This window comes from Scyliorhinus canicula, chromosome 3 (genome assembly GCF_902713615.1).
Source record: "Scyliorhinus canicula chromosome 3, sScyCan1.1, whole genome shotgun sequence".
Taxonomy (NCBI): domain Eukaryota; kingdom Metazoa; phylum Chordata; class Chondrichthyes; order Carcharhiniformes; family Scyliorhinidae; genus Scyliorhinus; species Scyliorhinus canicula.
Window position 1 is genome coordinate 126850167 of NC_052148.1, and position 14099 is coordinate 126864265.

General features: G+C 46.5%; 1 protein-coding gene across 9 annotated transcripts in view; it reads left to right on the forward strand.

Moving 5' to 3' along the window:
- LOC119962946 (gamma-aminobutyric acid receptor subunit alpha-2-like) overlaps nt 1-14099 on the forward strand; it is a 379650-nt gene that overhangs the window by 247612 nt on the left and 117939 nt on the right. For all 9 annotated transcript variants that reach the window (XM_038791279.1, XM_038791280.1, XM_038791281.1 and 6 more), the window contains one exon: nt 8840-8992. In XM_038791279.1, coding sequence (XP_038647207.1) covers nt 8840-8992 — 153 coding nt within the window. The remainder of the gene's footprint in view (nt 1-8839; nt 8993-14099) is intronic.

Below are 14099 nucleotides of genomic sequence, written 5' to 3' on the forward strand. Positions count from 1 at the left end.
GCTTGGAGGAGAGCGAGCAGGGAGTCATCATCAAATCAGGGGTTGCCCAGCATTTTAAGAGAGTCCTACCTCGTGATAGGAGCCTTTTGTATTGCCACGGCAGCATGAGGCGCTAGTGTCATTTTTAGGGATGTGGTGAAGCCATATCACCGTCATGCGTGCCCTGAGAGGAGCCCTCAGATACAGTCAGCTGTTATTCATCCACCAGTGTGATGTCCAATTGGCCACCCTGTTTACCAATAGCTTGCAGATCTGCATATATACCCAGAATCTCCTGAATTTTCTCCTGGTTCTGGCTCTCCAATAATCACCAATCTCTCAATGGAGGATCCCATGCACAGAGATGAGGGGGTGATTGCAGCACTCATTACCAAAATGGACACATTCACCGTTCTTGCCAGGTCACGCATAGTCTAGAAATTCTGCCAGATATTCACATGTCTCAGAGAGAGAAGTTGTATGAATTATACTTGTCATAGAGGTGTTCATATCCATCCAGTGCCACATACACACACCCATCCCATCATCTGTCCCAGATACACTCCCTTGCAACACCCCAGAACCAATAAATGGTCCAACTGATCCTTACCCACCCAGAACTAACTGCGGCTTCTCCTTATCCAACTGATCTATCCCGCCTCTTCAGCAGCAAGAACCAGGCTTGCTCCAACCTTATCAGGGCACCCAGATTTGGCACCTCCTCAATGGTCCTTGTCCTCTCAGGCATCTTATGGATCATTTTTCCCTGAAAAGTCAAGTGGACAATAATAAATTCCATGGGTGCGATTCTCTGATCGCCGGACAGAGTGTCCGCGCCGTTGCGTTTCACAACGGTGTGGAACGGGCGTGGGCAGTAGCGATTCTGGCCTCCTCGGGGGGCCAGCATAGCACTGTAGTGGTTCATGCCGCTTCAGCCTCACTTCCTGGTGCGAACTGGGGGTGGCGGCAACCCGCGCATGCTCAATGGCGACGCGCCAACCCGCACATGCGCGGTGGCCGTACTGAACGCTCCAGCCCCGGCGCAACATGGCGTGGGGGTTCAGGGGCCGGGACGCACAACAAAGTAGGCCTGGGGGGGGTGGCGGGTGGTGGAGAGACCGGCCTGCTGATCGGTGGGTCCCGATCGCGGGCCAGACCCCATCGGAGGCCGGAGCCGGAGCACCCCTCCCCCCACACACAGGCCGTCCCCTCCGACCCTTCGCGCAGAGTTCCCGCCAGCAGCGACCAGGTGTGGATGGCGCCGGCGGGACTCTGCGTTTTCCTTACGGCTGCTTGGCCATCCGGGCCGGAGAATCGGCGGCCGCGCTGCGTACAGCGGCCCGTGACCAGCGCCTTTAATGGCGCTGATTCTCCGCACCTCGGAGAATTGTGCGCCAGCGTCGGGGCGGCGTGTCGCGGTTGCGGCGATTCTCCGGCCCGGTGCGGGAGAATCGCGCCCATTATCTGGAGAGATCCAACCCTTAGAGTGGTTCCAACAAGCTCTGATGCTTCTCTCCTCCATTTCATTTTACACCTACTGTGCCATGTAACCTTCTCCGTCCCTACGCCCTCGACCCTGGGAGCCTGGTCAGCTGCCGATGCTTCTTGTGTTGCCATTGCGGACATGCAGGGAGCACTCTCCTATTGTCCTGGGTAATTCTGCACACACCACAACACATGCTTAACCTTCCATAGGTGTGCACCTACATTGGATATTTGGTAACCCTTTCTGTACTGCAAGGGTGATCCACTTTCACCCTTGCAGTACAGAAAAGGTCATCAGTTTTTTTTGGCACAGCAGCCAGGTCCTACAGACCATCCCATGGCTGGTGACCTCATCTGCATCCTCCATTCAGGCTTGCTTGGTCAAGCGGGAATATTTTCAGAAACTCCCACCATTTGGTTATGGTCTGGAGGATAGCAAGCAGGAGTCAAACCATGGGCCACCCATGATGGTGCCTCTGCCATTGCTCCAGATAGGCAGTCCTGTCGCCTTCTCACTATCTGCCAGAGGGTGCAGAAGTGGAGACAGTTAACATTCATGCAGAATGCCTTACGCAAGAAATACGGCAGCACATCTGTCTGCAGATTTTTAGTCTGTACCCTTTTGCTGCACACTGCCCTCCAGGTACAGCCCCTCTGTTGGCCTGCAGCACACTACTGGCGGCCTTTTTACCTTCAGCCGCTGGCTGGTAACTACCTACACCGTCACCACTTACATCCCACCATGGACTTCCTATTTGCCTTGTCCTAATGTTGGCCATTTATTGGTCTCCCAGCATATAATCCCAATGGGACCATGCCGCCCACTTTAGCCAAAATCATCCCTTTGCCTAGTGTAATACTCCCCCCAGCGCATTTAAAAAGCTGAGGGCAATCACTTACATTTCAATTTCAAATGAGCTTGGGAGTGAGGAGGGCCCAGAGATGGACAGCAGCTGCTGAAAGAGTGGGAGAGAGGAGGATCCGGAGACGGACAGAAGCTGCTGAAAGAGCGGGAGGGAGAAGGATCCGGAGACAGACAGCTGCTGAGAGAGGGGGAGAGAAGAAGGTCTGAGATTGACAGCAGGACCTGAAAGATTGGGAGAGAGGAGGATCCGGAGAGAGACAACAGCATGCCGAAAGAGCGGGAGCGAGGAGGATCCGCAGACAGACAGCAGCTGCTGAAAAAGTGGGAAAGATGAGGATCTGGAGACGGACAGCAGCTGCTGATAGAGCAGGAGTGAGGAGGGTCCGGAGATGGACAGCAGCTGCTGAAAGAGCGGGAGAGAGGAGGATCCGGAGACGGACAGAAGCTGCTGAAAGAGCGGGTGTGAGGAGGATCCGGAGACAGACAGCAGCTGCTGATAGAGCAGGAGTGAGGAGGATCCGGAGACGGACAGAAGCTGCTGAAAGAGCGGGAGAGAGGAGGATCCGGAGATGGACAGAAGCTGCTGATAGAGACTGACAGCAGCTGCTGAAAGAGGTGTCCTGTTCAGTCCAGCCCGTGGATGAAGAATGGACTGACCACATTCTGAGAAAGGACAAAATTGACATTACAGATAACAGGTAGCTGATCGTTTGGTGAGCATTCTTCTTGCTTATCTTTCAAAATTCTCAGAAACCTCCCTTGCGGGATAAATACATTCCCCCTTTTTTGGCTCACCCCAGCCCAAAACATTATGCTCCAGTCCTCAGTGCATACACCCCAACACCAGAAGCTAGAGATGAGTCCAAAGAGGAATTTTCCACAAGCCTCAAACAATCCTTGGCTCGAGTCCCAACGGGCAACAAGTTGATCTTCCTTGGCAACTTCAACACCAGAGTTGGAAAGGACACAGACCTCAGCAGAGAGGAGGGAGGAAATCCAACAACTATAGTGGGGGTGGGGGTGGGGGGGTTGGGGTCGGGGATATAAAATTCCACCCATGGTGTTTGTGGATGGATTTAAACTATGACTCATAGGCCTGCATCTTCTTGTCAGCTGTGAAGGGGGTGGGGGAAATGATAACTGGCAGTTCAGCATTCACAACTATTAGAACTGCAGGATCCAAGCCATTAATCTTTGTCAAAGTCTATAATCGAACTAATTTGAAATTAAACTATTATACAGTACATTGCAATAACTTTTTATATCTTGTAAATACATATCCAATGCATATAGTCCTTGGTGTGATTTTATTTAAATAAAAGGGTCAGTTTTCAAATGCGTTATTACTTCAGCCTGTGCATCCAGAATTGGCTAATAGAATCTCTGGATTAATCTGTAGTTATGGTCATAACCTTTTACTTTATGTGAAGGAGCTAGCCTCTCGTCTTCCTGTCAGCCACAATATATACCCCCTACACCAGTTTTTATTTTCTGCAATAACTTTTAATGTGGCACCTTATCAAATGCTTCCTGGAGATATAGGTATAATACATCCACCAGTTCCCATTCATCCACAGCACATATTACTTCAGGAAACTCCAATCAATTAGAACCCAGAATCCTTACAGTGCAGAAGGAGGCCATTCAGCCTATCAAGTCTGCACCAATCCTCTGAAAGAGCACCCTATCTGGCCCCACTGCCCTGCCCTATCCACATAACACCACCTAACCTGCACATTGTTGGACACTAAGGGGCAATTTAGCATTGCCAATCCACCTAACCTGCGCATCTTTGGACTGTGGGAGGAAACCTGAGCACCTGGAGCAATCCCACGCTGACACGGGGAGGACATGCAAACTTCACACAGGCAGTCACCCAGGCCAGAACTAAAATGGGTGCTAACCACTGCCACCGTGCCTGTTGATCAAACATGATTTCCCTTTCACAAAACCATGTTGACTTTGCCTGATTACCTTGAATTTATCTAAATAGCCTGCCATAACGGTTTTACAAATAGCTTCTGACATTTTCCCTAGGACAGATGTTAAGTTAACTGGCCTGTAGTTTCTCAGTTTCTGTCTTCCTCCTTCTTGAATAAAGTAGTTCCGTCACCATTTTCCAATCTAATGGAAACTTCCCTGAATCTCGGGAATTTTGGAAAGTTAAAACTATCACATTAACTTTCTCACTAACACCACAGGATTAGGTTTGTTCGGACCCGAGGACTCGCTGTAGCTCCAACAATTTGCTCAACACCACTTCCCTGGTGATTGTATTTTTCTCGAATTGCACCTTTAACATGCCCAAATGTACCAAGGCACATTACTAGATGCATAACCAAAGAATGCCTATTTTTCTTATAAATTTAGAGTATTTATTTTTTTTTCCCAATGAAGAGGCAATTTAGCGTCGCTAATCCACCTACCCTGCACATCTTTTGGGTTGTGGGGGCGAAACCCATGCAAACATGGGGTGAATGTGCAAACTCGTTGGGTCAATATCCTGCAATTTCCTCCCTAATAGCAGTGTGGGTGGACCTAAAGTACATGGACTGCAGCGGTTCAAGAAGGCAGCTCATCACCACCTTCTCAAAGGCAATTAGGGGTGGGCAATAAATACTGCCCTAGCCAGCAATGCTCACATCCCATAAATTAATTTTTAAAAATCTGTCTGTACCGCTATTTTAATTCATGTGCTGATAGCACTTCCAATGATTTAACAATGGATGGTGAAGCCCACACAGCAGCAGATTTACTCTAGAATCATGTGGCTCAAAACATCGAGCTGTGGAGCTGCTGTTCATTCTGAGCAATTTGCCATCAGCTGCAGACAAAGGCCAGGAGGGAGGGAGGTGGATGACTACAGTGGTTAACACTACTGCTCCACAGTGCCTGGGACCTGGGTTCGATTTCAGCCTTGGGTGACTGTGTGAAGTTTATACGTTTTCACCGTATCTGCGTGGGTTTCCTCTAGATGTTCTGGTTTCCTCCACAGTCCAAATATGTGCAGGTTAGGTTACGCGGATAGGGTGGGTGTATGGGCCTAGGTTAGGGTGCTCTTTCAAGAGGTTAGTGCAGACTTAATGGGCCAAATGACCTCTTTCTGCACTGTAGGGATTCTATGGACTTGGCTGGTGGAGGGCAGCCGACTGTGGAAAGGTTTCTTGCATGTGGCTCTCTTCACCCTGGACAAAGAGTAATGCCTCTGTATGCGTCCATGTGTGAATGGGAGGAACACCTATCTCTGGTCCTCCAGGAAAAGGTGACAGCATTAGGATAATCAACAGGCCTGATGAACAATTTCCCTGCACTCAAATGATTGAAGAGTGCCAGGTTTCTTGGCCATATTATGTGGTGTTGCTGATGGCAGATGTGGAAACAAAATCTCCTCACTGTGCCGAGATTGTGTGGAATCACTGCATTTAAAGTTACAGTTGGGAGTTCTTATTTGGAGGCATATATTTCATCCCTGAATGCATTATAGAATTTTGTGTCAATTGAATCTCTGTTGAATCCATGAGACATGGAGAAGGAAGAAAGCAGAATATATTTACAAAAGTGAGAAGTTTCTATAATGAGTGAAAACCAATGCCACCTTTGTGCTTTCAAACTTTTTAATTTTCCTTACTCTACTACTACTTCTCGGTGCAACTTGACATCTGCAGCCGAGGTGGAGGTAGCCTGTTGACTGCTATGCACTGTAGTCTGGGTTACCTTTGGCAGGCATCCTCTGGAGGCTTGAGGCCTGGTGGGCCCCAGCATGCAGAGGGTCTTCTTCTCTAACACACGTGCTCCCTCCTTGGCCTGATCCGCTGCAAGCAGTGGAGTCACTTGCAGAGGGGAGGTGGAACAGCGGGGCACGCTTAGAGTGTCCTGGGCGAATGCTCCCGGGGTGTCTTGCTGGCGTTTCTGCTCCTTTTGGGTTTCTCTCCCTGACTCGTCCTCTCCCTGACTCTTTAAGGGAAGGTGAACCTGCAGCCTGCTCTTCAAATTGTGAGAGGGTCCTAAGCTCTGGGTTTGGAGGGCTTTGGGGTCTGGAGATCGGGATGCCTTTTAAAAAGGATGTCCCGATCTATCACTGCACTGAGGAGTTCCGGCGAGTGGAGTGCCGCAGTGCAGACAATGGGACTAAGTATAGTCTCGGCCGCGCGTTCCCCTCTAAGGCTCCCAATCTCGCCAAATGGCCATTCGATAGCGTGGGATTTCTCAGCGCTCCAAGCGCCGGGAAATACCCGACTAATCACGCGTGCTGTGGGACTCTGTTCCCATTCGGGTTGATCGTGCCCCAAATCAGATGCTGGAAATTCTGCAGCGAATAACTTGCCTCCTCATTCCCCGAAATCAGTCTGCCTTATACAAGACATAAGTCAGGAGGTTGATGGCATACTATTCATTTGCCTGGATGAGTGCAATTCCAAAAACATGCAAGAAGCTCAACACCATCCAGGACCAAACGATCTACTTGATTGGCACCCCATCGACCACGTTTTACATTCAATCCCTCCACCGTTGAGGCATAGTTTCAGCAGTGTGTATCGTTTACAACATTCACTGCAGCAACTCATCAAGTCTCCTTTGACAGTGACTATTACCCTGGGACTTCTACCACCTAGAAGAACGAGAGCAGCAGATACCTGGGAACACCACCACCTACAGTTCCTCTCCAATCCACACACCATCCTGACTTTGAGCTGCATCACTGTTCCTTCATAGTTGTCAGGTGAAAATTCTGGAACTTCCTCCCTTTCAGTACTCTACACCACACGGGCCGCAGCAATTCAAGAAGGCGGCTCACTACCACCTTCTCAAGGGCAATTAATAATGGGCAACAAAAGTGCTGGCCTGGCCAGAAATTTCCACCTGCTGTGGATCAATAGAAATAGCACTGCTGCTGTTTGATCCACTGACCGCGTGTGGCATCCCTGTCGACTCTGACCCTTGGACTGCGTGGTGCCCTTATGATGGTGTGAGTATGCAATGAGTAGAAGTTTGATGTACCCTAGCAGAGTGGATGAGATCATTCATTCCTTCATCCACACTACAGGCGGTTACCCTTTGAACCTGATGGGCACTCCCCACCCTGGCAACCTCTTCCTGGGTTGCCATAGCCAGATGGGAGGGCTTCCTGCTCCCATCCCTCCGAAAAGGAATCTCCGACCTATCCTCGGTCAGCTGGAGGAGAATCTCCAGGGAGGCATCACTAAACCATGAGGCCAAAAATTGCTGTTATCTCCACATTATTTTCTTTCATGGAATCTGGAGGTCCTGGCCAGAAGTGAGTAATGGCTATCTGGTGCTATTTAAATTTGGTGTCAGAACATTGGAGTGTAAGAGATGATGGGCGGACAGGCCACTTCCTGTCTGCCCCACCAAGGGATTCAATATGCCTCTTGTGGATGCATTATTGATAAGCATAATTAATTGATTAATTAATTGAAAAGGACACACAATATGTGTATTCCATTATCCAACCAGCTCGTTATGAACATCCCTAATAAATATTTGCTTATCTGTTCCCAAACAACTCAACAAATTGTTTTCATTTAAAGTGCAGTCTGGGCTGTATGACGTTTTGCATAATCAACGCTGTTGTATCTACTATGTAACTATAATTTACGAAATGTTAGTGAATAAGCGACACATAGTTTATGTAGATACAGCTTTCATTTAAGAGAGATGCATACAGGTGATAAGAGGTGTGATCAAACAACTTCGTAGTGCCCGACTCGGTGATGCAACGAGGCCTCATTGGACGAGATACATAGTAACATATTTAAATTAGCCATTAGACTCATTTAAGTATTTCTGCACCTGATTATCCCGAGGCCCAGGAACTAACCCCCACATCAGGGAGACCTCGCCATGGCGCCGTTTAACACTGATCCATGCAAACGTGGGCGAGGGGTAATGGCACCTGGGTGGGTCCCCCAGGCCTTTGGAGGCCCCTGGGTGGTCAGGCTCTGGGCAGGGTGATACCCTGGCTCTCCTACTGGCACCTGGGCATCTTGGCACTGCCAATCTGGCACTTTGGCACTGCCACCCAAGCACCCTGGTAGTGCCAACCTAGCAGAAGCACTGCCAAGGTGCCCAAGTGCCGGATTTCCCATGCCAGGATCGGGTCCAGGTGCACCCAGCCATTAAGAGGTGGGGTGAGGGGGACTTCAGGACCCCCTAAGAGGTAGGTTTGGGGTCTGGAGGCCACAATGGGGTGGCTGAGGGGGTCAAGTAATCGGGGTGGTATTTAAAAATGGAACACCGATCAGCTCTTCAGTGCAGGAAATGAGAGAAGTGTGACCTCGGCTGTGCATTCCTCGCCGAGACCCAAAAAAACCCAAATTTCCGTTTAATAGCAGTGTCGCACCCTGCTACACATGCCCAAAACGGGACACTTTGTTTCCATTAAATTGCGCCCCATTTGTGCATAAAGTGTATTTCGAACAATGCCTTGGCTTACAGAATTAGTTTATTTTTTTCACCACAAAAACACTCTTCATTGCTGTTTAATTTCAGGTGAATACAAAGTCATGACAACATATTTCCATCTGAAGAGAAAAATTGGGTATTTTGTGATCCAGACGTACCTGCCGTGTATCATGACTGTCATTCTTTCACAAGTATCATTTTGGTTGAACAGAGAGTCAGTCCCTGCAAGAACCGTCTTTGGTAAGTTGATTTAACACAGCCAGTGGAATATTTAGAAGTTAACATACAGATGTCTCTGACAACTCCAGTGACAATATTGGACCAAAATAAATATGTTCTAACATTTTCAAAGGGTTATAGTTAGAACAAAGAACAACATTTCAGCACAGGAACAGGCCCTTCGGCCCTCCCAGCCTGCGCCTTTATCTAAACCTGTTGCCTATTTTCCAAGGATCTACTTCCCTCTGTTCCCCACCCATTCATATATCTGTCCAGATGCATCTTAAATGATGCTATCGAACCCGCCTCTACCACCTCCGCTGGCAAAGCATTCCAGGCACCCACCACCCTCTGCGTAAAAACCTTTCCACGCACATCTCCCTTAAACTTTTCCCCTATCACCTTGAAATCATGACCCCTTGTAATTGACATCCCCACTCTTGCGAAAAGCTTGTTGCTATCCACCCTGCCCATGCCTCTCATGATTTTGTAGACCTCAATCAGGTCTCCCCTCAACCTCCGTCTTTCCAATGAAAACAATCCTAATCTACTCAACCTTTCTTCATAGCTAGCACCGTCCATACCAGGCAACATCCTGGTGAACCTCCTCTGCACCCTCTCTAAAGCATCCACATCCTTCTGGTAATGTGGAGACCAGAACTGCATGCAGTATTCCAAATGTGGCCTAACCAAAGTTCAATACAACTGTAACATGACTCTTGTACTCAATACCCCGTCCGATGAAGGCAAGCATGCTGTATGCCATCTTGACCACTCTATCGACCTGCGTTGCCACCTTCAGGGTACAATGGACCTGAATTCCCAGATCTCTCTGTACATCAATTTTCCCCAGGACTCTTCCATTGACCATATAGTCTGCTCTTGAGTTAGATCTTCCAAAATGCATCACCTCGCATTTGCCTGGATTGAACTCCATCTGCCATTTCTCTGCCCAACTCTCCAATCTATCTATATTTTGCTGTATTCTCTGACAGTCCGCCTCGCTATCTGCAACTCCACCAATCTTAGTATCATCTGCAAACTTGCTCATCAGACCACTTATACCTTCGTCCAGATCATTTATGTATATCACAAACAACAGTGGTCCGAACACGGATCCCTATGGAACACCACTAGTCACCTTTCTCCATTTTGAGACACTCCCTTCCACCACTACTCTCTGTCTCCTGTTTCCCAGCCAGTTCTTTATCCATCTAGCTAGTACACCCTGAACTTCATTTTCTCCATCAACCTGCCATGGGAAACTTTATCAAACGCTTTACTGAAGTCCACGTATATGACATCTACAGCCCTTCCCTCATCAATTAACTTTGTCACTTCCTCAAAGAATTCTATTAGGTTTGTAAGACATGACCTTCCCTGCACAAAACCATGCTGCCTATCACTGATAAGTCTATTTCCTTCCAAATGTGAATAGATCCTATCCCTCAGTATCTTCTCCAATAGTTTGCCTACCACTGACGTCAAGCTCACAGGTCTATAATTCCCTGGATTATCCCTGCTACCCTTAAACAAAGGGACAACATTAGCAATTCTCCAGTCCTCCAGGACCTCACCCGTGCTCAAGAATGCTGCAAAGATATCTGTTAAGGCCCCAGCTATTTCGTCCCTCGCTTCCCTCAGTAACCTGGGATAGATCCCATCCGGTCGTGGGGACTTGTCCACCTTAATGCCTTTTAGAATACCCAAAACCTCCCCCTTCCTTATGCCGACATGACCTAGAGTATTTAAACATCCATCCCTAGCCTCAACATCCATCATGTCCCTCTCCTTGATGAATACCGATGCAAAGTACTCATTAAGAAGCTCACTCATTTCCTCTGACTCCAGGCATAAATTCCCTCTTTTGCCTTTGAGTGGGCCAATCATTTCTCTAGTTACCCTCGTGCTCCTTATATACGAATAAAAGGCTTTGGGATTTTCCTTAACCCTGTTAGCCAAAGATATTTCATGACCCCTTTTAGCCCTCTTCATTGCGCGTTTGAGATTTTTCCTACTTTCCTGATATTCCTCCAAAGCTTCATCAGTTTTGAGTCGCCTCGATCTATATGCTTCCTTTTTCATCTTACCTAGTCTCACAATTCCACCCGTCATCCATGGTTCCCTAATCTTGCCATTACTATCTCTCATTTTCACAGGAACATGTCTGTCCTGCACACTAATCAACCTTTCCTTAAAAGACTCCCACATTTCAAATGTGGATTTACCCTTAAACAGCTGCTCCCAATCCACATTCCCGAGCTCCTGCCGAATTTTGTTATAGTTGGCCTTTCCCCAATTTAGCACTCTTCCTTTAGGACCACTCTCGTCTTTGTCCATGAGTATTCTAAAACTTATGGAATTGTGATCGCTATTCCTAAAGTAATCGCCGACTGAAACGTCAACCACCTGGCCGGGATCATTCCCCAATACCAGGTCCAGTATGGCCCCTTCCCGAGTTGGACTATTTACATACTGCTCTACAAAACACTCCTGGATGCTCCTTACAAATTCTGCTCCATCTATGCCTCCAACACTGCATGAGTCCCATTCAACGTTGGGGAAGTTAAAATCTCCCATCACAACCACCCTATTGCTCCTACATTGTTCTATAATCTGTCTACATATTTGTACCTCTACTTCACGCTCGCTTTTGGGAGGCCTATAGTAAAGTCCCAACAATGTTACTGCACCCTTCCTATTTCTTAGCTCTATCCATATTGCCTCAGTGCTCGAATCCCCCATCGCGCCCTCCTTAGTCACACTAATGACCTTTCATTTTTAAGCTTCGAGCTAGAAAGGTCAAACAAGTATTGGTTTTGCACCATTAAGTTCATGTTAGTATGTGCTTGATGAAGACTGTTTTCTGTATAACAGCATTTATATTTTTTAGATTTATGATACAGGAAAATGGGTAAATGACCTCTAAAATGTGCATTACAGCATTTATATTTTTTAGATATATGATCCAGGAAAATGCATAAATGACCACTAAAATATAAAATTCAGTTTACTGCCAGGAGAAATTTACTGCTTGCTCATTATGATCACATTGAACGGACGAACCACATTGTTAAATCATTACAAGCTAGTCTTTGCAAATGGCTGATTTTTAAGTAATTATAAGGGATTACCGAAGGTGACAAATAGAAGGTAATAATATTGACCTGGGAGATTACCCAACTTAAAGAAGTTTGGTATATATTTGATGTGGACAAAGTTACATTATACAAGCTTATTGAATAATATTGGACGACATTAAGCTCTGGGAATCTTGCAAGTTCGCTCTTTCCAAAACGGAATTTTCACTTATCCAGTGTGTTAGTAGCTGATTATGATCTTGTTATGAGTCAGTTTAAAATGTTAGGATTTCACATTTTTCAAACATATAGACGCATTACCTGAGTAGAATTGAGAGATGTAAGGGTTCCAAATGTATTAAGTTAGTTCAGCTTGTAACTAAGTTATAAGCAGCTTTCTCTGAGGATGTGTTAGATCTTATTATATGCAGATTTTAGCTATCCCTCTCTCAATATAAATGCAGATGAGCACTATTAAGCCAATGCTATTAAATACAAATTTGTAAGATATAATGAATTAAATCAGCCAATTGTGAAACTGTATTAATACTTCTGAAGCAGCTGAAAGAGCACAAACCTGGTCACCATCGTCGGTGTCTTGTCTAAAGCAGGATCTGACTCAAATCTCTCATCTCAAAATCCCTTTGTCTTGCGTTTCATACCTAACATAAAAGATGAACGATTTAGTAATATACCTGTGGGGTATGAAATTGGTGTGTATCATGGTTTTCTGAACATGGATAAAGCCCTAGTCTTGCATGTTATAACACAAGATGGATGACTGCTGTGGTTATTTGGGAACAGTTCATGTAAGCCTGAAGTAAAGCAGATTACTGAGAAAGGAACTAATGGATTTTATTTTTAAATTGCAGTAATTTTTAACATCATGTTGTGGGGACTATATCAGTACTCCATATTGTAATGTGTTTAGCTGGCAGAGAAAAGAGCTATATCTACAAAGTCAGACATTTGCACAGTGACCAGGATGTCTGTTGAAATGATGTTGATTCAGGGATAAACACTCGGCAGCACCCCAGGAAATATCCTCTGTTCTTCTTTGAATGCCATGGAATCACTTACATCCAGTGGAAAGGACAGACAGAGCTTTAGTTAAATTTCATTACCGAAAGATAGTTCAGCACACCTTTATCATTAAGTGTCAACCTAGATATGTACTAATGTCTCTGGACTGGGCTTTGAACCCTCAGCCTTCTGACTCAGAGGTGAAACTGAGCCAAATCTGACCTACCAGCTTCTGACAAAAGCGAAAGTAAAAGCAAAAAACCGTCACACAGAGGAAGGAACATTCCAGAGAGGACACCGACCAATTGACAGGGGCCTTTGGTAAGGCCCAGCAATTTGAAACAATCCATTGGCCGATAGCTAAGTCCATCAAGATGTGTCATCAATGGTCTCTCTTGAATCTGCTGATCCGAAATACAAACCACTCTTTGTAATCTGCCTTGCCTGAAGTCACAAATCAAACCTCATTTTCCCAGCCACTTGAATTAAAGGTGAAGTTCATCTGAAGTGCATAGGCCCCATTAATTAATTGTCCATGTACAAAAATTGAAACAGCAGAATAACCACTCCGCCACTGTGCCGCCTTGTATACTGCCTTTCTGAACTGTTGCTATCCTATGATGCCAGTTCTCTCATTTTCTGTTAGGTAGAGTTCCAAGAAGTGGAAAGGGAAGAAACAAAGGACGGCAATATTAATAACATAAACCACAAGTCCTTGAACCCTCTTAACCTTGTGTAAATAAACATTGTGAAATTTACCACAGAGATCAGAGAGCCAGAGCTGTCACTCAAACAATGTTTTCCTTGGGGCACAGCTGCTTCAACAAGAATAATGGATGCCTGGGCCCTCCGCCAATGGGCATGGAAGATGGAGGGCCGTAACCTGGCATAGGTGGCAACAGAAACCATGGGAGGTGGATGGGCACAGAGGAAAATGTTAACCTGGGGGAACATGTGGTTTAATTTAGGGTGGGGTGTAAAATCATTCAAGATTTCAGCTCGTCGTGAAGCCAGCTTCAACTGGC